Below are 24,955 nucleotides of genomic sequence, written 5' to 3' on the forward strand. Positions count from 1 at the left end.
AAATGGAAATTCCGTAATTGCTTAGTATTATTAAACCTATATTTTATATAATAAATAATATTACACTCCATTATATTATAATATAAATAATACATTTCTTTTAACTACAATATAAAAAATATATAATTTTTAGATTTAAATAAAATATCTGCATAAGTATAATAAATATATATATGTACCTAAATTTGTTTAAATTTGTACATATTGTAAAAACTTACATACAATACGTAAATTATTGAACTTATTACAGTTATGTAGTATGTTTAAGTACAAGAATGTGCTCAGCGCGACTTACAATTGTGAATTGACATAGCTATCTCTCTTTTGCACTAATGTACATGGCATTGAAAGCAAAGGGGAATATACACGAATGAACACACCAATAACATCGTTGATTTCAGTGCAAAAACCAACACCGTGACTGCACGAAGCGTCGCATTAGATGATATATTATAAAAAATGCTACTGCCGATTGCAGCCGACAGCAGCAAATATGTGTGGGCGCTAGCGCCATTTAACAGTTTCTGACACTCACATCACCGCCCTAACATCCTGTTTGTATGCGTTCACCCTCTGTGTACGACAACAAATAGTGTTCGCTAACGCGCCCTGACCGACGAACAACCAATTGAACCTGTATGTTGCCGCTGCGCTTATGAATCCGGTTCTCGTCGGGCTCGTTAACGCTGCGAGTAGCAAAAAGCGTTTTCTTCTTCTTTTAATTTCTCCACTATGCAGATAGGTGTTGGCGTCTGTGTATTTTCGCTCCCAATCCCATTGCGCCACCAGCTGTAGCAAAACTGCAACGCCACCAAACTCATCAGTTGGTGGCGAACGCTCGTACTTAACGGTCGCGTTCTGGTGCCAGTTCTTATTCTGGTTTTACGCTTATTGCGTTTAATTTATTAATATTAAAAAATTAAAAATATTGTACATCAACATTTTAAGAAATTGTGAGCCTTAGAGCGAGTCTCAATCAAATAACCGTTTTAGGGCGTTTGTGCAAGTATGTGTGCAGAGATAAAAAAGTAATGCCAAATATCATTTGCTTCGTTGAAAATTTAAAATAGTGTGTCTTGGGAGTTCGTGGAACTAAGTGTTCGATAAAAAAATCGGAGAATTTATTTAAATAAGTTGAAATAAAATTTTAACAAAACAGGCTAAACAATAAAAATAATTTTTTAACAAATACATAATTGATTAATCATAGTGAATAAACAAATGTACAAGTGTATGTATGTCGGATAAGTTATTATCTAAACATACATACATAACAGTGAAACAAAAAAGTAGTTAACACATGACACATATATAATGGCTGTAAAGATGCTCTATCGAGGACCAAGTTCAAGACTTGAAAATTTAATTGAAAAGATACAGGCTACAAAGGAAATTGGAACTGCAGGTAAGCTTTTATACGATGTAAAATTGGATTGTATTGTGAAAACTCGGAAGTCGGTAAATAGACACTACGAGAAACGTATCACCATTATAAGCGGACCGAGTCTTCACACTTCTACTATTCGCTTATATTAGCTGTCAACGATTGGCTAACTGCTATAGACTGTAGCTAACTGCTGACCAATCGATGGCAGCTATTATTTACACTATAATAAATAATCTCCTAATAATTTTGTATTTTTAGCTATATATAATAATAAAACTAATAAAATAATCAAACTTTTCACAAATGATGTTCGTGCGAACATTGTGATCCATATTTGCTGGAAAGGCAAGATATGTATATATAAGGCAAGAATAGTTTATATTTTCTCGAACAAATTGGATGAGCTCCTTAATACTTTATTATTTTACTAAGCAAATCCAAAGTATCGACGTTTCACTGCAATCAATGTTACCGACGAGAATGTAATAATGTTGTATTATATATAACGTTTTCCTAAATCTGTAGTTCCTGGACATATTCAGTACCCCTATAAGAACTACATGCAAAAAGTTGTAAACCCATTAGTATTCTGAATGATAAGCATATATTATACAGAGGACATTGAATGAATGAATCTGAATGGTTACAATATCGGTATTTTCTAAGGGGAAGGACGGGAGTTATATATAATTATTAATCTAATTAGTTATCATATTTATTAATGTAAGTACTTAGAACCCTTACATATTTGATAGATGCTCGATGAGTTTCTCATCTTATCATATAAGATGTTGAGTTTTCAATACCATCGGTAATTTTTAAAGTGATAGTCACAGCGGATTAATTTCAATTTCAAATATAATTTTTTTATTAAGATACGAGATTTGACGACCGATCGTTGCCTCTAAATCCAGTTGCGCTAAAAACACGCATAGATTCTACTGAAGAGGACGGCATGTACAATATTTTCGTGCTAGTTGAGCCAATAAATATTTTTATTTAGCATTTATCTTTAAATAAATGTGATACATTAGAAACAGGTGTCAATTAAAAAAAGAAAAAAGTGTCAATACCAGTACATTAACGAATTAGTATTGCCATCGCAATTTTCTCCCTCAGATATTATATCAGATTTTGTCTCAGAATTAAGATACTATTAATATTAGCAATCCGTCTTTTTCATTGTCCCCTTTGAATCGTAAAATATGTATACGATCGTTTTTAGGCTATCTTCTTCTGAATTTGTATCATTGTCATAAATTTCATCGTTACTATCATGTTTCATTTGAATGCCTTCAATGTCTATCCGAAGGTTTAACTGCCTTTTCAACATTTGTATTTTGCTCGAATCCGTTTTTTTTAATCTTGCATCCAAAAGTGTGTTAACTCTAGTAAAATATGATATGAAAATAAAAACGACCTGCAGTCTAGTTATAATGAAATTTTCGACAATGCCACCGCCTCCTTCCTCTGTGAGCAATTTTTATGCCATTCTTGGTATCTATGGATAATTTTTTCCGAAAATAGTATCTTTTGAGTAACGGTGCCTTAAAACTAAATACATTTGATCCTACTGACTATCGAACAACTCAAAATTCTTGTCAAACGAAAATATACCTTTTATATTTAGCTACGAGAGCAAACATAACAGGCCAATAAAGGTAATGATACAAAATTTACACCACTCATGTGATACTCAATCCATCTTGAACGACCTTAAAGATCAAGGCTCTAATGTGTTAAATGCAATCAACAAACTTAAGTGGAAGACTAAAGAACCGCTAGATATGTTTTTAGTAGCATTCGATGCTAACGAGGACATTAAGAAAGTTTATCAGATCAAAAGCTTTTGGACATACAAAAAACTTCTGCGGTAAGCCATCGAGATGTGTGAAATATGGAGGCAAACATCCTACGACTGAAAGCCGTAAAAGATCCTGCCAAATATTGCAACTGCGGTGATTCTCATCCTGCAAGCTACCGTGGTCAGACAAATACAGTTTTAAAAAGTAGTCCGTTATCCCAAATTCTGGATAAACTAAATGAACAAGAAAAATTATTTAAGTCCATTAATCAACGGCTCAACGCTCTTGAATACCATATACCATTTATTGATGAACAGTAACTCTTTGAAAATAATGCTATGGAACGCCAATGGTCTTTCCAAAAGTAAAAATGAATTGGAAGTTATTCTAAACGACAGAAATATTTATGTATGTTTGTTGTCCGAAACACATTTTACGAACCATTCATTTTTAAAATTCATAAATTATGACTTATACCACACTCCGCACATAGCAGCTAAGCACGAGGAGGAAGCGCGGTTTTAATCAAAAGTATTATTAAACATTTCGAAGAAGTTCAGATTAAGACTGAAGAAATTCAAGCTACAGCAATTTCAGTAAAAATGCACAGTCAGTCATTATACTTAATTGCTCTATATAGTCCGCCCAGGCATATCAGAACTGATACTTATACGAGTTTGTTAAAAAAATATGACGGAAGGTACATCATGGGTGGTGACTTTAGTGAGAGAACTTCTGAAAGCTATACAAGTTATTGGATGCAATGTTATTTCGACAGGGAGACCCACTTATTGGCCTGCAGATAGATGACGATGGAACAGATGTTCCATTACCCGACCATGAAGAAATTCGAATAGCAATTACCCGCTTGAAGAACAACAAAGCAGCGGGGGCCGATAGATTACCGGCAGAACTATTCAAATACGGCGGCGAAGAACTGATAAGGTGCATGCATCAGCTTCTTTGCAGAATATGGTCGGAAGAAAGCGTGCCTGACGATTGGAATCTCAGTGTACTCTGCCCAATCCATAAAAAGGGAGATCCCACAATCAGCCGTGGGATTACCGTGGGATCAGCCTCCTAAATATCGCATACAAGGTTCTATCGAGCGTACTGTGTGAAAGACTAAAGCCCACCGTCAACAAACTGATTGGACCTTATCAGTGTGGCTTTAGACCTGGAAAATCGACAACTGACCAGATATTCACCATGCGCCAAATTTTGGAGAAGACCCGTGAAAAGAGGATCGACACACACCACCTTTTTGTCGATTTTAAATATATGCAAATAACCGATTTGGGGGCGAGGCCACGCCCACTTCCCCAAAAAAATTACATCCAAATATACCCCTTTCCTAGTGCGATCCTATATTCCAAATTTTACTTTTATAACTTTATTTATGGCTTAGTTATGACAGTTTATGTGTTTTTGGTTTTCGCCATTTTGTGGGCGTGGCAGTGGACCGATTTTGCCTATTTTCGAAAGCAACCCTCTCACGGTCCCAAGGAACATGTGTTCCACGTTTCAATAAGATATCTCAATTTTTACTCAAGTTGTCGCTTGCACGGACGGACGGACGGACAGACAGACAGGCGGACAGACGGACGGACAGACACCCGGATTTCAACTCCACTCGTCATCTTGATCATTTATATATATATATAACCCCATATCTAACTCCTTTATTTCTTGGTGACACAAACAACCGTTATGTGAACAAAACTTTAATACTCTGGGCAACATGTTGCGAGAGTATAAAAAGAACGTTTGTTCGGAGGTCTTCTTAGACGTGTCTCAGGCTTTTGATGGTTTGGCATTCGGGTCTACTTCTGAAATTGAAATGCATGTTACCCAAACAATATTGCGAAAATATTGCTTCCTACCTAAAAAATAGACACTTCCGCATAAAATAAGAGGACGCATACTCAAACTTGTAACCGATAGAAGCGGGAGTTCCCCAGGGAAGAGTATTTTACAAGTGATATCCCCACTGACAGAAGTTATGTGACAGCGACATTTGCGAATGACACAGCAAGAGAGTCAACCTCAGTATCTACCCTTCGAGTGCAGACAGTAGTCAATGCAATTACTAAATGGGCTTCCAAGTGGCGCATTAAATTAAACGATTCCAAATCAATGCATGTAGACTTCAATTTAAAAAAGACATCATACCATCCCATTTATATAAATGGTACTCCTATACCACATCACAATAATGCTAAGTACCTAGGCACCTTAGATGCGAAGCTTCGCTGGAAAGAGCATGTCAAGAAAAAAAGGGGTGAGCTTGATTTAAAATTTGCTAAGTTTTACCATCCAGTCGGTAGGAGATCCACGCTTTCAATTGAAAACAAGCTGTTTATATAAAATCAAGTACTAAAGCCAATTTGGGCCTATGGATCTCAACTATGGGGTTGCTCAAGTCAAAGCTGTATTGCCTGCATTCAGTGTTTCCAAAATAATAATTATACTAAGAAGTATAGTTAATGCTCCTTGGTATGTTAGATCTGCTGATCTTCACCGTGATCTTGGTGTGGATTCGGTAGTAAATGAAATAACCAAACTTGCAAAGTCTCACGAAATGAGGATTAGACAGCATGTAAATGAAGAGGCATACAGACTCATCGGAACTGCTGAACGAGAAAACCGACTGAAACGTAAGAGGCCTTCAGACTTAGCAAGCCAACTGTAGCAGCAAATGCATTTCTCTAATGTTTAGCTTTTAATTTTTTTTTTTTAACTTATTGGAATTGAATTGTGGTTCGTATTTAATCATTGTATACTAGGTACAATTATAAAAATAAAAAATAAAAAAAAATATACTGTGGAAGTAAAATATCTTATTTATATGCTTTATTTCACAATTGTTGACAATTGTCCCTAGAATATAAATTTAACTCAACAGGTTTTTATCTGTTTTGAACTGTTATCAGACTGACATACTTCTGATAAAAATCTGAAAATTACAGAAATATGAAAATGTTCTGTGAAACTGGACAATATTAGTTCTAAAATTTAAAATTTCACGGGTTTGGAGAGTCCATTTTCCAAAATAGTTTTTTGTTATCTTGATATATGTACATGTCCCTAATGTATGAATATAATTTCAGTTTTATTCATTGCTTACTTTGTTTGTGGCAGCCGCTAAGATTGGACGTGTTTTTATGAGTTTTTGAGGTTTTCGTTTGTTAAAGCTCACACGTCATGGCTTAATATACTTATAATACGTATACTGTAACGATGCCTCCATATTCGCCAGACAAGACTCCGTGTTACCTTTTCCTATTTTTCAAAAAATAAAGAGAACCTTAAAGGCCGTTGTTTTAAAAACGGAAATGGAATCGCTGAAGGAGCTAAAGACTATCCCAAAAACAGAGTGTGAGAAGGCAACATTTATGTAAATGAATAATTTTTTTTTTTTAAAAAAAGAAAATTACCGATATTTTTTGAACATACCTCGTATATCTCAATATCAAAATCGTTTAGTTTTAGGTGACACAAACAACCGCTAGGTGAAAAAAACTGTTATACTCCCTTTGCAACTTGTTGTCAGAGTATAAAAATCAAAATTTAAACAAAGATTCCTAAAGATTTAGGAAAATGATTTTTTTTTTTACACGATTTCAAATATATTTTTATATTGACTATTTAAAATATATTACATGTGCATGTACATACATATGTATATATGTATATGAAATAATGCGACATTAAATCTATGTATCAACCAATACAAAAGCCATTATGAAATTGCCAAAAACTCAAAGAACAACGCTGACTGGCGTCTATCATACGTTGACATACAACTAATTACACACAATTGCGGTTTCCCTTAACCAGCAATTTGCACTTTCATCACTTAATTTTAAGAGAACTGCCAACTTTCCGTAATAATCACTGCAGTCGTGCGTATTATGTCATAAAGGCAGACACAAGTAAATGGTGATAAGGGGAAGTATTGGTGAGATGCTGCCGACAAAAGCACATAACCTAACAGATAATTTGTATTTTAAGTGTCGCCACTAGCAATTACATCCTCTTTAAATTTGCTAAACTCACGCAACGCACAGACATATGTATGTATGTACATACATATGTGCTTATATAAGTAATTTGTATATGCATGTACTATATACTCGTGACCAATCAAACCAAGGGTTTCATTACCATTGATTAGTGCACGGCACTATAAACGGAATAGCTGCAAACGCTTGCTACTTGATACTGTGTATGTATGTAGTTTTTGCTGGACTTTTTCTGCATTAACTGTTATGTTTAGTTTAGTGATTCAGACTTGTTGACACAAGCACAGAAGCACGGGTGCATCAATGATAAGTATATGCACATTCTCAACACATATATACATATGTGATACATACATACTCGTACATCGCTGCGTATTTTAATTAAATTAATTTCTTGATGCGTCTCCCGCATGATTCGTTGAAATTAGATTTCCTGTGTTTTTAGCGCCTTTTAACGAAAGCTTAATAATTAATATGGTGTTAGTTAATAAGGATGTGAGTGACACCCACGCATATGCATGTACATACATATGTATGTATGTATGTATGTATGTATGTATGTATGTAGATACACACAATTAATTGCGTGGGCTGTTTAGTTATTAAATGCGCTTTCCAAGCAATTAGTAATTAAGTGATTCATGTTCTGGAAATGTGTATGAATCCATTTGTATTTGAAAAAAAAAACGGATATGGAAATTAGATCATTAATTCGCACTTCTTCAGTTTTGTTTATCTCCACACATACATACGTACATATATATGAAGAATTCAATATTAGTTTATGAAATAGAATGCATTATAAGCATATCGCAAACAAAGTTTATGTTATATCATACATGTACTTGTAAGCCATGTTGAATGGTCTAAACAGAGTACAAAGGTGATAGAGCCAATTTATAATTATACACATTTTTAGTATCAGAACTGAAGAAAGAGCATACATACATATACTATACAGTGATCCCCCTTCATTATCTCAGTTAACTCTTTTGCTAACTCCCATTTAATCCTCAAAATTTTAGAGAGTTAGTGGGAGTTCGTGGCATTTTCGTTGGCAACATTGTTAAACATGGCCGCATACTGACAGCTGTTTTTCAATTAAATGTAAACAAAAACATACGCATGAAATTTTTTTCTAAAATGGAAGTTCTAATAATAACGTATTTATGTATATTTTTTTAATAATTAGTGATTTTGTACTAGTTTTGCGGCTAACAACCGAAATATTTGCTTTCTATCCAATTTTATTTCACCAAAATAGAAATATTATTGCCAATCAGCTGTTATGGGACTTTATAACTTGCTTTGCTGCTGTCTGTCACCCACAAAATTGGAACTGATTAAAAGCGCAGTTAATCGGGAATAACTCTGCCGTCTGTCTAGCCTATAAGTGTCTTAAAAGTCTTGTATGTTAAGAAGGGGTACAAAAGCGAGGATTACTGTATATTAGAAACATATGTAAAATATGAAGGTTTCAGGTTTCTCCATACCTCTAGTTAAGATGTTATTGTATCCATTAAGGACATTATAAAGTTGGATATATTTATTGTTGAAGAACAGATCTAATTAAAAAATCTAATTGTGTTTTTCTTAATCGTGAGCTTTAATGGCATGAACCTTCATCACCACTCGGTTACAGCGGTCTTAAAAGTAATAAAAAGAAAGTTAACGGTAATTGTCATATTTCGTAGTATTTAAAAAATAAGCTATGTTAACTGTTAATTTATACCAAATTACAGTAATTGTTGCGTTTGCGGTCATTATATCCATTGTACTCTAATATTTAACGAAAGTCCAAACATTTTCAATAATATTAAGGTCGAGGCTCTGCGCAGCCCACTTGAAATTGAGCATTTTCCTGTTGTGAAATGTAGTCAATAGTTGGAAAACACCGAATAACCACTACAATGGCATGGTCTTGTGAATTCTGATATATATATATATATATATTAGTACCAAATATTCAAAATTGAAGTAAGGAAAACTTCCCCAAAAAATCATCATCCGACTCTGTTTAGCGTCTAAGCTCCATTATTCTTCTTCACACGTGGTAAATGCATAATGGGTTTACTGACCAAGCACTGGAACTAAAATTTAGCCTTATACATATGTCCACGACAGGCTATAGGATTGAATTTAAGGCAAATGGGAGACATATTGCTTTTTGGTTTCGGCAATATTGACCACTTTATGCACTTCGTAGGTATTTATGTTAATTTATTTTAATGTTCTAGGCAATATAGCTTCATTAACTATTATTGCAATGTGATGGTTCGATGTTGCTGCAATATTAACAGGACTTATTGTGTGCTTTTGTACAACAATCCTTATTAGTCTTCTACATTTTCTTTGATTTATCGCAGGCTTCCGCTCAGTTCACTTTTAACTGTCCACGAAATTTTTTGTCTCCTTCTTTTTAATTAAATTATCCTTGAAATTCTATAAATTTTAACGAACTCCGAAGCAAAAACACGAGTCTTAAAATTAGTAAAGGGTTCCGATCTAATTACAATCGACAATTCCTTTTCGGCATTTTATTTATTAATATTTTACTCAAACCAAATCCAAGGATAAAGGCTAAATTGCGGTTTGTAAATACTTTTGACTGCTAAGTTCATATGCTTTGTTCTCTGTCAAATGTCCAACCAATCGACCAAAAATATTTCTGAAAAATTTTGTGAGTTTCATAATGAAATATTTGATATTTTTTTGCAGATATGTACTCAACACATACATCTTCAAACTATTCGCCGTCTGTGTCGGATGGCACCTTAACGCCAAACTCATTAAAAAGTCATGAACACACGATGCCATATCTTGCTAACCTACAGACTATGCAATACTTTCCACAGCACGCAGATGTTAGTCGGAATGAAAACCAAACTAAACAAGTAAATATTGACGGCAATGAAGTGGGTGGTAAAGGAGATGGCAAAACAAATGAAAAAAGTTCGGTGGAGACACTTGACATAACGAAACTTGAAGAAGGCAATGTTATCGCGGATATACAACACAAGAGACAAGCGCGTTTTCATCGGCAGCACCTTTACCACCATGGAGAGTATAACAGTGAGAAACTTGTTACCAAACTGAGAAAAATTGAAAGAGTCGCGTCAAAGTTTGATAAGTTGACAGGAGACGGCATTAAGGGAAGCAGCGTTGATGGGTCTTATCAATGTCAGTTCTGTGAAAAATCATTTCCGCGGCTTGGCTATTTAAAAAAACACGAACAGGTGAGTGCACGGAATGAAGAGGTATTAATCAATTATTTACATTATGAAAGAATTTCAATTACCTATATCTTGTAAATTTCGACATAGATGTCTTCAATCATCTTCTTATTACTTGAACATTTGCTTGAATTGTGGACTTATTCATAATTGATGTTTTTTAATCCCTTGATTGATTAATACGTATGTTGAGAATTAGCAATTTTTTCAGGGATCAATATGAACTTCTTCTTCTCTAAATATAAACTTCTTAGGATTACTTTAACCCAGAAAAAATAGCAATATTTAAAAAATCAGTAAATAAAAAACATGAATGTAAAATTGTAAGTTTACTAAACTTCAATACTTATAATGCGCCAGTAATAGGTAATGTTATTTGTTATAAAGATACTATCACTCGCTTCACTCATTCACTTCATTCAGCTCGAATTACTCTTAAATTCTGAGGTCTATTAATTGCTTTTGAGTTCTTGAGAATACTGGATAGTCTGGAGTTCGTTTTACTGACATTTTCGTTTTGAGATACCTTTAAAAATATGAAAATGTTGATAATTAGAATATCAATTATTTCAATAACGAATATATGTAATCTTAATTTCAACATATACCATTACTTTAATAGAGTGTAATTACTAATAATTTAATTAAAACTGTTATTTTATGTCATAAGTTCCTAGTTAGGTGATCCCATTTGATAGTCTCAAGTTATAAACACGCTTCTCTCATTAACGTGAAATATGCTTAATTATATTATAAAAAAGAATTAGTTTAATAATTTCTTACATACATGCATATGTACTTCAACTAACGAGAAAAATTACAGAATTTCTTAGGAATAGTATTATCAAAGAACGAGGCATTGAGTGTATACATATGTATAAGATAAAATATATATCAGAATCACAAAGTAACCATTTCATAGTATAAGAGCCGATTTACTACAAAAATTTATATTTGGCATTAAAATCAAACTTTTAAAATTTGTAAAAATAACCGATATTGAGAAGAGCTACCAAAGTTGGAAAACTTCTTAATATCATACTATCTATGGTGTCTAAGTTAAAATGTCTAGACTCTAGATGCTTATGCAAATACACAAAACTTATGCAGTGAAAGCTCTACTTGGGGACACATTCAATAAGCGGACCCTTTTATTAACCGAAAAATTGAGGAACCTCGTTTTATGTTGTGTTTTTAGAACAAATTCCACTCTAACATTATCTTTTATTTTCATTACCTCTCATAAGCGGACGCGGACCTCTCGATTACGGACTACAAACTTGAATTACTGAACGTAAGTGTAAAGAAAACGGTAAAAATCTCTGATATGGGGACGTGAAGCTCTAATTTACCGACAAGGAAGAACAATAATTGAAATAAGTAGAGTAACTAATTCTGAAAGCTTGGATGTCTCGTGGAATTATGTGCGAGTGGCTGCTAAAGCTTGATAAAAATTGGCTTTCAGAAAAGAAAAATTTCAATATTTTAACAACCCACTCTGGAGAATAAATTAAAGTTGATCTTTCTACCTGCTAATAGAACACCTATTTGTCCCTCGATCAGGGCATTATATACCATTTTACTACAGATGTAATATTATCACACATATTTTGATAAGAGTAGAAGACATTTCAATAAAAAAATTCAAAAACATTTTATATTTTGAACATTGTATGTTTTACTAAGACTTGACGTAAATTAAAAACTGTTTTTCACAAAAGTGCGAGTGAAATTTGAAAACATTATCGGCTTTAATAAAACCTTTAAATGAAAATCAATAAAGTCAGTATTCGGACGACATTTTGTTAATCGTCTAAATTGTTAATAAAAAAAATAATGTCGCCATGTTACTGAGGTACTATCTGATATAGGAACAAGGACATAAAGGAATAATGTGCCCACGACGCGGGTCAAATTAAATTAAATTTAAAAATGTTAAGTGTAGACTTTACTGGATTCCAGTACGCCAGAACATGGAAAGTCAATTTGAAAATTGATTCATAAAACAGAATATTTTTTCAAAACTCTTGCACATATAAATATGTATATACACAAAACACCGTCAGTATCCAGTTGTGGGAGGTTTCACTGTACATATTTTTTTGTTGAAGGTTATCATGTACTTTACTACAAAAAGTCTGAAAGTCGAAGTTAATTCAATCAAACGAAATAAAATCGGACAGTAAAATACTTCTTTTCACTAAGTAAATATAGAATATCATGAACAAGGCATACAATGCGTACGCATAATAAGTATAAGCATGAGATGCACCGTCGCTTCACCAAGTCTAATGAAATTACGTTTGAAATATATACATTGGCATATATACAAAAAAGCCAAACTCTGGGCAAAAATATTTACTTGTTTAATAAAAACGATCATCTTTGCTTCTACAGAAACTTGCTTTGTTGTTGGCAGCGTAGTTAATGGCATGGGATCGCAATTGGGTTCAACTGCATAAACAGCGTTTCTTGGTGCCATAGTTATGTTGGAACGACAGCAGTAAAGTGTGCGAGATTCTTATCATTTTGAAATTTTTGCACTGTCAACTTTTGATGTAATTCATCACTTGTTACCTGTTTGTGTTTGTTTTGACTAGCCGACAGCACCTCCGTTGCTACTACCATTTGTCTCAGCAATATTTTCTGTATTTATGTTCATGTCTTGATGATTTGGTGAGCAGTTTAAAAAACCATAACCAACACGATAACTTGTTCATATGGTGCAATATGCGTTATGAATCTGCATACAAATTGGCTCATTTTGCGAGTACGTAAGGCGTTCGCAGTGTCAGCTTTAGCTGGTCTCCACACTGTTCAAAGCGAAAATGCCGCTTAGAACTGCTGCTGAAACTGTGATTCACCACGTGCATACGGTGGTGTCTTTAAGCTTAGTTTTGCTGAGGTGCATACTAAAGTATTAGTCGAAATATAAGAATTTATACATGTGCTCCATAATTTGTATTTGAGTAATACATACAGAAGTAAATATTATGTGTATATATGTATGTATATGACCGCATACACATAAATATAATATGTAAGTAAGTTATTTCACAACTTTTGAGTTGAAATATTCTATAATACGTTTATCAACTTTATAATTATAAGTCTAATTTTTTAAAGTGTAAAATTAGATTGTCGCAATTAACATAATTTAAAGGAAGATTCACTAAATTTTCAAATGTAAAACAGCAGTGTAGAATCCTCCCAAATCCCAAATCTTCTTAAACACAATTTTAATTTCTTATTATTAATTCAGCCATTTTTAATGAAAACTTTGGAAGAAGAAAATCATTAAAAATGAGTGATGATGCATGAGCTTACGAATTATTTCCTCTATATAAAACTGAAGGGATACGAAGGTCATGTTTCCTATAGACTTATATATGTACTTATATTGATTACATAGACAACTAGATCGTATCAATTGCTACATGGTTGTGTTAAATTGGATTCTTTTAGAGTCATGCCGAACATCTACCTTTTAAATGCGAATATTGCGCTAGACTATTTAAACACAAGAGGTCCAGAGATCGCCACACCAAACTGCATACTGGAGATCGTCGTTACCGCTGTCCACATTGCGAGGCAGCTTTCTCTCGAAGGTAATAGAGATATAGAATTTGAATTTGAGTAGGTAAAACGTATTCTAGTACTCTATTTATGGGCGTTTATGATTGAATATTTACCTTATTATATATAGTATCTATTATGTTTTTATATGTATAATATTTTTAATTTTAGCGATCATCTCAAAATCCATATGAAAACGCATGATAATCAGAAACCATTCCAATGTACTGTGTGCAACCGTGGTTACAATACTGCGGCAGCATTAACTTCGCATATGCAAAACCATAAGAAACAGGCTGCTATTTTAGCGGCAGGGGGGAATCCGCAATCACTTAATTACAGTCCCCGCTCAAATGGTTCCGTATCCAGTGGTGGAAGTTTCCATAAAAGGCGATATGGCACTTCATTAGCTCCAGCTGATAGTAAAACAAATCGATTGGATCAGCCGAAACGACCACGCACTGTCAACCAATTGACATGTAATTATTGCACCAATTCTGAGTTTAAAACGATCGAGCAGCTTAATGAACATATTCACTCAAAGCATGATCAAGATGTATTTTCGCCAAAGAAACAGACGCCACAGCTCTCTGCTAGTAACACTATTTCGGATATGAACCCGTTCAAATTACATTGTGAATATTGTACTATGCAGTTTGGAAATCTTCCCGCATTATTTCAACACATACGCCTCGCACATGTCGACCGTTTGGCCAGTCCCAATTCATATTTTGAGCACTTCAATCGTTTGGCTGCATCCGGTACTTTTAGTCCTCGTCTCGTGAGTGACAAGCCAGTTGTAAGAGAAGATAACGTAACAAATGTGAGCAATATAAAGCTGGAACAGCATTTACCTACGGGAAGTGTACATGCTGAAAAGCAGGAAGATGAGCCCACTGATCTTAGTCAAAATAAACGACGTTCAACAACGCCGGTGCCACTGCCAGAAGAGTCACCTCAGCCTGATATGTTTTTTTGCAATCAATGTAATGCTGGATTACCTGATTTCGATAAGTTTCGGAACCATTTAAAAACACATATAACGCAAGACATAAATCTCATATGCCACCATTGTGGTCTGGCATCACAAGAACAATCGGAACACGAACGACATGTCATCTCACATTATTTAATAACGAGCTCTGAATATAACTGTGCGGGTAATAAATGTGACAAATCGTTGTCAAAGCCCGAGGAGCTTCAGGCTCACATGTTGGAGCAGCACGCAATTCCTATGTTCAAGTGTGCTATATGCTCGGAACTCCTTGAGTCGAAAATGGCAATTCAGCTGCATTTTGCTTGTACACATTCCATTGAAACGAAAATATTTCGCTGTTCAGCGTGTATGGCAGAGTGTCGTTCGGAGAATGAGTTCAGTGTACACGTCAAATCACATCATCCCGGACTAAATGGGCCGATACCAAATTCCCTTCAATGCATGTTTTGCCGCACTGTCTGCTCAAATGAATTGGAGATGCATTTCCATTTAGCCGCACACGCTCGCCAATTCCAGTGCCCATCATGCCCGGAAACATTTCATGTAGAATTTCTGTTGGATCGGCACATGCAAAATCATCACACAGGTAATAACAGGTCAACACTACCTTCGAAAGCTGCATACGAAGAGGTGTCTACGCCATCAAATATGCCAAGTCAAATGAACACACTTTATATGAATGCCTTGATTAGCAAAACGCCGCAAATGCCGGTTTCAGCTCAAAATAACAACACTAGCGTTCTTGACTACAACACTGCATTTGCGGCACACCTCAATAAGAGCCTTCTCCCTGGACCTAATGCGGTGGCAACGATCTTGACTGATGATAAGTTTTACAATTCATTGCAAGTCGATACAGGAACAGTGAAGCATCCTGGTCTTATGTACGGCCTTAGTCGCCGATATTTCGACACAAGCCGAACTTTAATAGAGATGTATGCGCAGCAGAGAATAGAGAAACCAACCATTGCGGAAAACTATTACAGCAGCCCAAAAGCACAGCATTTAAAGTCCCAAGCTGAGCTAAATCAAGTTCGTTCGTCAGTCGAGTCAAACAATCCAACAACTGTTGTTTCGAACTCTTCAATGGGTTACAGCTGTGATATTTGCGAACGCAATGATTTCCGCTCGGAAGGAGAGGTTAACTCACATCGTAAAATAGTGCATAACATGAAGACGGGCGTTAGTCTACGTTGCGCTTATTGCTCAGGAAATTTTAAGTCACGCAGTGAGTTGGAACACCACATGAAGACTTGTCATAATTCTACGGGAAAACACAAATGTCTCATTTGCGATGAAATATTCCCCTCACCAGCCATATTGGCAGAGCACAAGTTGCAACACTCTAAAGTCGGTCAATCCGGGAAGTGTTCGCACTGCAGCAAACCTTTGGACGATATTGTGGCATTTAAGGCACATCTTAGCGAGCACAATAATGAGAGTCAGCTGCCAATGCAATGTATCTGCTGCCGACAATCGCTGCACTCCGATTTCGAGATCAGCTTACATGCACAGTAATGATATAACTAAATTGTTTTGAAATATAAATTATAAGTTATTTTTTTTTTAGATTCCATACTAAATCTTCAAACAATCTCGAAAGCGTCTGTGCGCTTTGCTTGGAGTCTATACCGAATCCAATTAACGGCGAAGCAAAGGTTTGTGACAAATGCTGCCGGAAGCACAAACTTGGCGTAAAACGCTTACGTAACGACCTCTATGAACGAGCCCCCGAATCTTGCCGAAGCACATTGAAGTTGGAAAGTCGTTGTAATATCTGCAAATTGATCTTACCACGCCCTCAGAAACTCCAAGAACACTTGGTTGAACATACATTTGCTGGTTGTGAAGAGCGGGGCTTTAATTGTTACATATGCTCAGCTGTATTTACGGCGCCAAGTGGCTTACTATCCCACATGCATGAACATGGGCTGCAGAGCAGGCCCTACGACTGTAATCTATGTAGCGATAAGTTCTTTTTCCGTGCGGAACTGGAACATCATTTACTAACCCATGAGAAGCAGGAGTCCTTGTTGGTTGAGTCCAAAAATAAAGAAAAATCTAAAGATAAATTATCGTTCCTAAAAGCAGACGATAACTCCGCGTCCTATCTAACTGAGGTTAAAAAGGAAATATTGCCGGTCGATGATAAAAACACCGCAGGAGAAGAGGACGAGTACATCGAAATTGAAAATGTTACTGATGTCCAGCACGCATATAATAATCCACAGCCAACTTATGCCACATATAAAGAAGGTCTACCAATGGCGGAACTGGAGTAAAAGTGTGCCGAAGAAAACAGTATTTAATAATTTCAAGTTGTGTACTCCTAATGCCTATTAGAAAATATGTGTAACATAAAATAATAATTATATATACAGCCTATTATTGTTTCGTTTATGGTTCAGTTAGTTATTTTAACAGTTTAGCCGAAGTTATAAATTCGTTGCACAAGTGGTAACATTAATATTGTTTAAGTTTTGGTGATTTTGGTATAAAAACGCAAGTTAATATTCCGGAATCTAAAGTTAGGCAGATTTAAAATATGTAAGAAGATATTTGTAAAACAGTTAAAAATATGTAAGTTCAAATTTAAGCAAATTTTTATCATTTCGTCGATTATTATTGATAGCTTTAGGTCAATTGTAGCCAATTAATTTTTTCGCAACTTAAAAATGATTCGTAACTAGATCTAGAAACAGTAAGCATAAACGTACGGCTATTAAACATTTAAACCAGCATACAACATACAATATAGGAAACCTATAAATATGTATTAATGAAACTTTTAACAACAACAAACAAATATATAATAGTGTGACTATGAACTAGTAAAAAAATTATAACAAACTTGTTTCACTACTCATGATATACATACATATGTATGTACATACATACATATATGCATGTATGTATGCGGTTTCAATTGCTTCGCTGCACCTCATATTTCATTTTTATTTTAATCAGATAAATACGTATGTATGTATGTACTTATAGACAAACGTACACATTTCACACATGCCTTTGCGATCTTCTCTGAGGAGTTAATCAGCGCAACGATAATTGTCGACCCTACCTAAAGCAGATATCCTCATACTTACCTACGTACATACATATGTATGTGTGCATGGCACCAAATACTGGTCAGCTGGAACGGCCGGTTGACACATAGCAGACTATAGTTAACGCTTTACCTCGCATTGCCGCTGTTTTCACGTAGTGACAATAAAAAGGTGAGTGTTTATGCTTCTTATGAAAACCATTGACTCCTCTTGGAAATTAGCCGAACTTTTTATGACAGTTTTATATAAAGTTTAAACCTACATACAAATGCATATTCTGTTAAAAATATAAAATAGAGGTATGACCTTTTCAGTTGTTTATTTAGAGCATAATGCATATTTGTTTTATCTCTGACATTTTCAAATGAAACCAGTTTGACAATAACTTTGGTCCCAGTGTCAATAGAGCGGTTTCAGCGAGCTGTTATCAGTTTAGAATTTAGACTCCAATCAATCGATCCATTCCTAAAAGGTGCTAGGCCAATCATTTTATGTCTTCTGGAGTGAACACATTTACATGTGAAATTTAGACAAAGTAAAATTGATACAAACACTCGTGTCAAGCTCGATATTTAAGTTATTCTTAAAATGAATATAATACGAAGAAAATACTTTTTTTTGCTACTTGACTCGTTTAACAAGAGTTTTGGTAAATATTTTTTAGCATATTATTAGAAAACTTCTTATATCATAAAAACTCTTTAATTTTAACATTTGAAGAAAATGTGGTTTTTGTTGTAAAGAATTCAAATTACAAAAGTGCTACGTAGTTTCAAAACATTGTTACGTAGATACCTTCTTCTACGGTAACTCCAGCTCCACCTATTTCTTCAATCTGAAGATTGAAGATAATAATGAATCTACTTCGATAAACGGCTATAAAACGTGATGTGATTTTTATTATGCTACATCCAAAATATTACATTCATTGTATAAGATTTGGATACATTCATTTCACAACTTTCTTCAGATATCATATTTCTAAAAAGTCACACCCCTAATGTAATTCATTAAAAAGCAATTGTTTTATACAGTGACAGACATTCGTTTAAACGCAGCCTTATTTTTCATTTTGCTTCATTCTCTCTCTTTTATCAATGACTTGCTTAAAACAAATTCTATATTATATTGCTTGCCAGGCTAACGGGAGTTTGTTTGTAGTGCAAAAACCTAGGTTCGTTCTTGTTGTTATATTTATTGCATTTTTTTTTCAATAATATGATAAAAAAAGAGGAGACATTTGTTTAAACGCACCTTGGCAAAGAAAGCGAAAGCATTTTTTTGATTGAAAAGAAAAAAAAAACAACTGGATTGCTACGTAAAATAAATAATTGGTATTTTTTGGTTAATTAAAGAGTAAAATTGTGTTATAATTATATACATGTTTAAGATTATATCACGATTCCAGAGGGAAAATACCTCGGTGACTTAACAAAGCTCAAATCAATATTTACCATAAGGAAAAATTTTGAACTGAACAAAAAATAAAAGGTAATTTGGGTTTCCAATGACAACCAGGCATATTGCTCATATTTTACATAACAGAAATTAGTTAGAATGGAAGAAACCGGTGTGCAAGCCTGGTTGAAGCCTCATTCCAACAAGTGCACTTAGACTTCACCCAGAAACCCATGCTGTGGACAGATGAGATGGATGATGTTATGTTTTCGATGAAAAAATATTAAATTTAGATGGTCCAGACTTTTACAGTTGTTGCTGACACGATTTGTCAAAAATAAACTTTGGTGGTGGCAGCGTTATGGTTTTGGAGGCATTTTAATAGAGAGGTAAAGCAAAATTATCCTTTTTGTCGCCGAAAATGGACACAAAATATATTATTTATTAATAACAAGTAAGGAAGGGCTAAGTTCGGGTGCAACCGAACATTTTATACTCTCGCAATTTATTTAGAGATTTACCTATATTTTCGGTGAAAAATTACCCTTAGGCACTGAGTTCTTCATGTTTGATATCAGGGGCCTTGAAAAGTCATGGTTCGATTTTGACAATTTTTCCACAAGTGATGTCACAGCTTAAATACAGTATTTGTGTAAAGTTTTATTTCGCTATCTTTATCGGTTCTTTATGTATACAATATAAAGTGAACGAATCAGAAGGATTCAAAATTGAGTTATATGGGAAGTAGACGTAGTTGTGAACCGATTTCGCTCATATTCCACCAGTGTCATGTTATATACCGAATTTCATTGAAATCGGTCGAGTAGTTCCTGAGATATGGTTTTTGACCCATAAGTGGGCGACGCCACGCCCATTTTTCATTTTGTAAAAAAATCTGAGTGCAGCTTTCATCTGCCATTTCTTATCTAAAATTTGGTGTTTCTGACGTTTCTCGTTAGTGAGTTAACGCACTTTTAGTCATTTTCTACCTAACCTTTGTATGGGAGGAGGGCGTGGTTATTATCCGATTTCTTTCATTTTTAGACTGTATAAGGAAACGGCTAGAAGAAACGACTGCAGAAAGTTTGGTTTATGTAGCTTTATTGGTTTGCAAGATATATACAAAAAACCTATTTGGGGGCGGGGTCACGCCCACTTTTCCAAAAAAATTACATTAAAATGTGCCCCTCCCTAATGCGATCCTATGTTCCAAATTTTATTTTCATAACTTTATTTATGGCTTAGTTATAGCTCTTTATGTGTTTTTGGTTATCGCCATTTTGTGGGCGTGCCAGTGGTCCGATTCCGCCCATCTTTGAACTTAACTTTCTTATGGTGCCAAGGAACACGTGTTCCAAGTTTCATTAAGATATCTCCATTTTTACTCAAGTTACAGCTTGCACGGACGGACAGACGGACAGACGGACGGACGGACAGACACACATCCGGATTTGAATTTTACTCATCACCCTGATCACTTTGGTATATATAACCCTATATCTAACTCGTTTAGTTTTAGGACTTACAAACAACCGTTATGTGGACAAAACTATAATACTCTCTTTAGCAACTTTTGTTGCGAGAATATAAAAATGCTACATCAATTAATTAATGAAAACTTAATAAATATGAAAATATGACACATCTAGTTGATGCGTTTAAACAAATGTCTTCCTCGTTTTTATCATATAATTAGAAAAATCGCATGAAATCTAGGAACGAACATAGGTTTTTGCACTACAAACAAACTCCCGTTACCCTAGCAGGCAATATAACATAGAATTTGTTTTAAGCAAATCGTTCATAAAAGAGATAATAATGAAACAAAATGAAAATTAAGGCTGCGTTTAAACCCCATTTCATTTCCCAAGAAACTCCTTACCCGAAAATTTTCATACAGTCATAAAGCGGAACTAAAAATTAGCCATGTGTTAGACCTTATCTTCAAAAGACACGTGCATAAAATAGCTCTCGAACAATTGGTGTGTGCCAGCAAAATTAGGTTGGTCTGATGATAGCATGCTGGAAGTTCGATTAATGAAAGTTCAACTGCACATATATTATTTTATTTTGATTAATTTGGAGAGGTCCCAATTACATGGAATAATTACACTGTCCAACAAATAAAACTTTTTGAATGGAACAGAATAGCGACCCCATAATTCTGAAAGGGTATGTTGAGTAGATCAGTTTTGTAGAACAAACTTATGGTCCAGCACGTCTGAGTTTTTTTTTACAGTGGGTCAAAGTTTTCATTTTTTGGTCTAAGGGAGCATTATACTATATGAAAAAAATGTTGTAAGTTAATGTCTGAGAGAATTCTTATGGTCAGAGTTGTGTAGTGGAATTGTATGAGGATTATTTTTGTGGAAGATCTTAACCCTCTAACTGGTTTCTTTATGGGTCAATTTGACCCTTTTTTTCGAGAAAATCAAAAAATATCCTTTAAAAAAGGACATTTAAGGATTAAAATATTCTACGAAAATGTTTGGCGGAAAATTTCAGTGGGGGTCACCAAAGACACCATTGTTGTAAATAAAACTCTTTACGATTAATTGGCAAAATTACACGCCAACATATACAAAGTAGGTGAAAACATCGTCAAGTTCGGACAGGCCAAACACTAAGTTCTCGCGTCTAGTCAGCTGTGACTTACAAATCGGGTGTGATAAAATTAAGCATAATTGACTTACTAAGCAGTACATATCGGGTGTGATTTTTACTAAAATTAATATAAAAAAAGAACAATTAAAGCTCAAATAAGCATGCAGGATTCTGTTTGCAAATTAAGAGATTGGTTTTGTTTTATTTGTGGATATTTTACGCACCTTCAAAGCAGAAGAAAGATATTCCCTACAATTGAAGAACCATTTTTTCTTTTCTTTGGAATACGATTTTTATGTGAAGCTTGGATACCAAAAACTGTATGTACTACTTGCGAAAGTGGTCTTTTGACCTGGTACAAAGGCGGTACTAAGGCGCTGCCATTTTCTGCGCCTAATATATGGATTGAACCTGAAGATCACAAATAAGATACATGCTATTTCTGCGTAAATTACAAATTTGGTAGAAGCCAAAGGCACGACGCGATAATGACATACGAAGCAACAAATAATGTCATTTTACCAGAAGTGCGCTGTGAAGGTGTTCCGGTGCCTCAACCGCCTACACATACATTTTCGGCCAATATGACATACTCCAATACAGAAATAACAGCGGCGGTTGAAAACATATCAGATATAAGTTACTTGCCTCCTGGTGGTTTAAACATAAATTACATCGCCAAGAAAAAGACACGCCGATTTGGAAAGTTATTTTAAAAAATCAGAAGAATTTGTATACTGTTGCAGTATTGAAGAGGTTCTAAAATATCTAAAGCTTCCACTGGACTCTACCGCGACTATTTATAGATAGTTCAAAACACAGCTTAAAAGCAGTTTTACTGCACAATGGAAATCAGCATCCATCAATACCGGTTGCGTATTCCACAAAAAAGGAGGAAACATACGCAAATATTTCAAATCTCTTAAATAAAATTGAATACTATAAATATAAATGGGAAGTATGCGCAGACTTCAAAATGATTGCAATATTGACTGGAATGCAAACAGGATACACAAAATATATGTGCTTTCTTTGTAAATGGGATTCACGTGCTACCAGTAGCCATTATCATATTAAATATTTCGAAGAACATAAAGAAAATATTATTGGTGACTTTAATGTAATCCATGAATCTCTTGTCCCAAAAGATGAGGTCATACTTACACCGCTGCATATTAAGTTGGGCGTGGTAAAAAATTTTATTAAAAGCTTAAATGCACAAGGATATGCTTTCAAACACATTCAAACAATTTTCCCCAGATTATCTGCAGCAAAATTAAAAGTAGGTAAAATACGGTTTTAAGAAATAATTTATTTCATTTAATGTAAACTACCTTTTTTAGGAATGCTCGTTGGACCCGATATAAGAAAATTATTACAAGATTAAGAATTTTATGGTCATCTGTCGGATATGCAAAAGACAGCATTTGACTTTATGCAGCTGGTTATATCAGAATTCCTTGGAAACTCAAAAGCACAAAACTATGCAGAAAATATTGAAAGCATGCTAATCGGTTTTAACAATATTGGCGTTAAAATGTCACTAAAGCTGCATTTTCTGCACTCTCATCTCAATTTTTTTTAAAGAAAACCTTGGAGCGGTTTCAGATGAACACGGTGAAAGGTTTCAACACGATATAAAGGTATTGAAAGAAAGATTCAAAGGAAAATCCCAAACTGTAATGCTTGCTGAATACGTATGGGGCTTGTACAGAAACCTTGACACATCGGAACATTCACGTCAAGCTAAATACAGGAAAGCATATTAAGTTTGTGTGTAAATTGACGTTGAGCAACACCAAAAGCTCCGTCATGATTGGGAAGGACCTCTCCGAGCCGTTCGATACCAAACGAGGTTTCAGACAAGGTGACTCACTATCGTGCGACTTCTTTAACCTGATGCTGGAAAAAATTATAAGAGCTGCAGAGCTAAACCGAGAAGGTACAATCTTCTACAAGAGTGTACAGCTCCTGGCGTACGCCGATGATATTGATATCATCGGAAGCAACAACCGCGCCGTTTGTTCTGCTTTTTCCCGCATGGATAAGGAGGCGAAGCGAATGGGTCTGGAGGTGAATGAGGACAAGACGAAATATCTCCTGTCATCAAACAAACAGTCGGCGCATTCGCGCCTTGGCTCCCACGTCACTGTTGACAGTCATAACTTCAAGGTCGTAGATAATTTCGTATACCTGGGAACCAGCATCAACAATACGAACAATGTCAGCCTCGAAATCCAGCGCAGAATAACTCTTGCCAACAGGTGCTACTTTGGACTGAGTAGGCAATTGAACAGTAAAGTCCTCTCTCGACGAACCAAAATCAAGCTCTACAAGTCGCTTATAATTCCCGTCCTGCTCTACGGTGCAGAAGCTTGGACGATGTCAACATCAGATGAGACGACACTAGGAGTTTTCGAGAGGAAAATTTTGCGCAAGATTTATGGTCCTAAGAACATTGGCAACGGCGAATACCGCAGACGATGGAACGATGAGCTGTACGGGGGAAGGGGAAGGCCTCCACTCCGTTGGAGGGACCAGGTGGAGAGCGACCTGGTTACACTTGGGATCTCCAACTGGCGCCGAACTGCGAAGGAGAGAGAGAGATGGCGCACTATCGTCGATTCGGCTATAACCGGCTAAACGGTTGCAACGCCAATCACATACACATATTAAGTTTAATCTTTAATCCATTGTCCTACTACTGCTGAATTAAAAAAATAAATATGTACATACTATAATAAACCATTATTAAAATAAAATTATATTTTTTTTATCAATCGTAAAGAGCTTTATTTACAACAATGGTGTCTTTGGTGACCCCCACTGAAATTTTCCGCCAAACATTTTCTTAGAATATTTTAATCC

The 24,955-nt window shown here is 35.0% G+C and overlaps 1 protein-coding gene across 2 annotated transcripts in view; it reads left to right on the top strand.

Moving 5' to 3' along the window:
• LOC105219382 (zinc finger protein 423 homolog) overlaps positions 1 to 17,835 on the top strand; it is a 51,061-nt gene extending 33,226 nt beyond the window's left edge. Inside the window, exons 1-5 of one of the 2 annotated variants that reach the window (XM_011195482.3) lie at positions 799 to 1,405; positions 9,936 to 10,453; positions 13,916 to 14,058; positions 14,198 to 16,537; positions 16,594 to 17,835. In XM_011195482.3, the coding sequence (XP_011193784.1) occupies positions 1,315 to 1,405; positions 9,936 to 10,453; positions 13,916 to 14,058; positions 14,198 to 16,537; positions 16,594 to 17,305 (3,804 nt within the window). In that variant the 5' untranslated portion in view covers positions 799 to 1,314 and the 3' untranslated portion in view covers positions 17,306 to 17,835. Of the gene's footprint in view, positions 1 to 798; positions 1,406 to 9,935; positions 10,454 to 13,915; positions 14,059 to 14,197; positions 16,538 to 16,593 lie in introns of those variants that run through there. The other variant, XM_054234695.1, reaches the window with a different exon arrangement.
• Positions 17,836 to 24,955: the final 7,120 nt, after the last annotated feature.

Source organism: Zeugodacus cucurbitae, chromosome 6 (genome assembly GCF_028554725.1).
Source record: "Zeugodacus cucurbitae isolate PBARC_wt_2022May chromosome 6, idZeuCucr1.2, whole genome shotgun sequence".
Lineage (NCBI taxonomy): Eukaryota > Metazoa > Arthropoda > Insecta > Diptera > Tephritidae > Zeugodacus > Zeugodacus cucurbitae.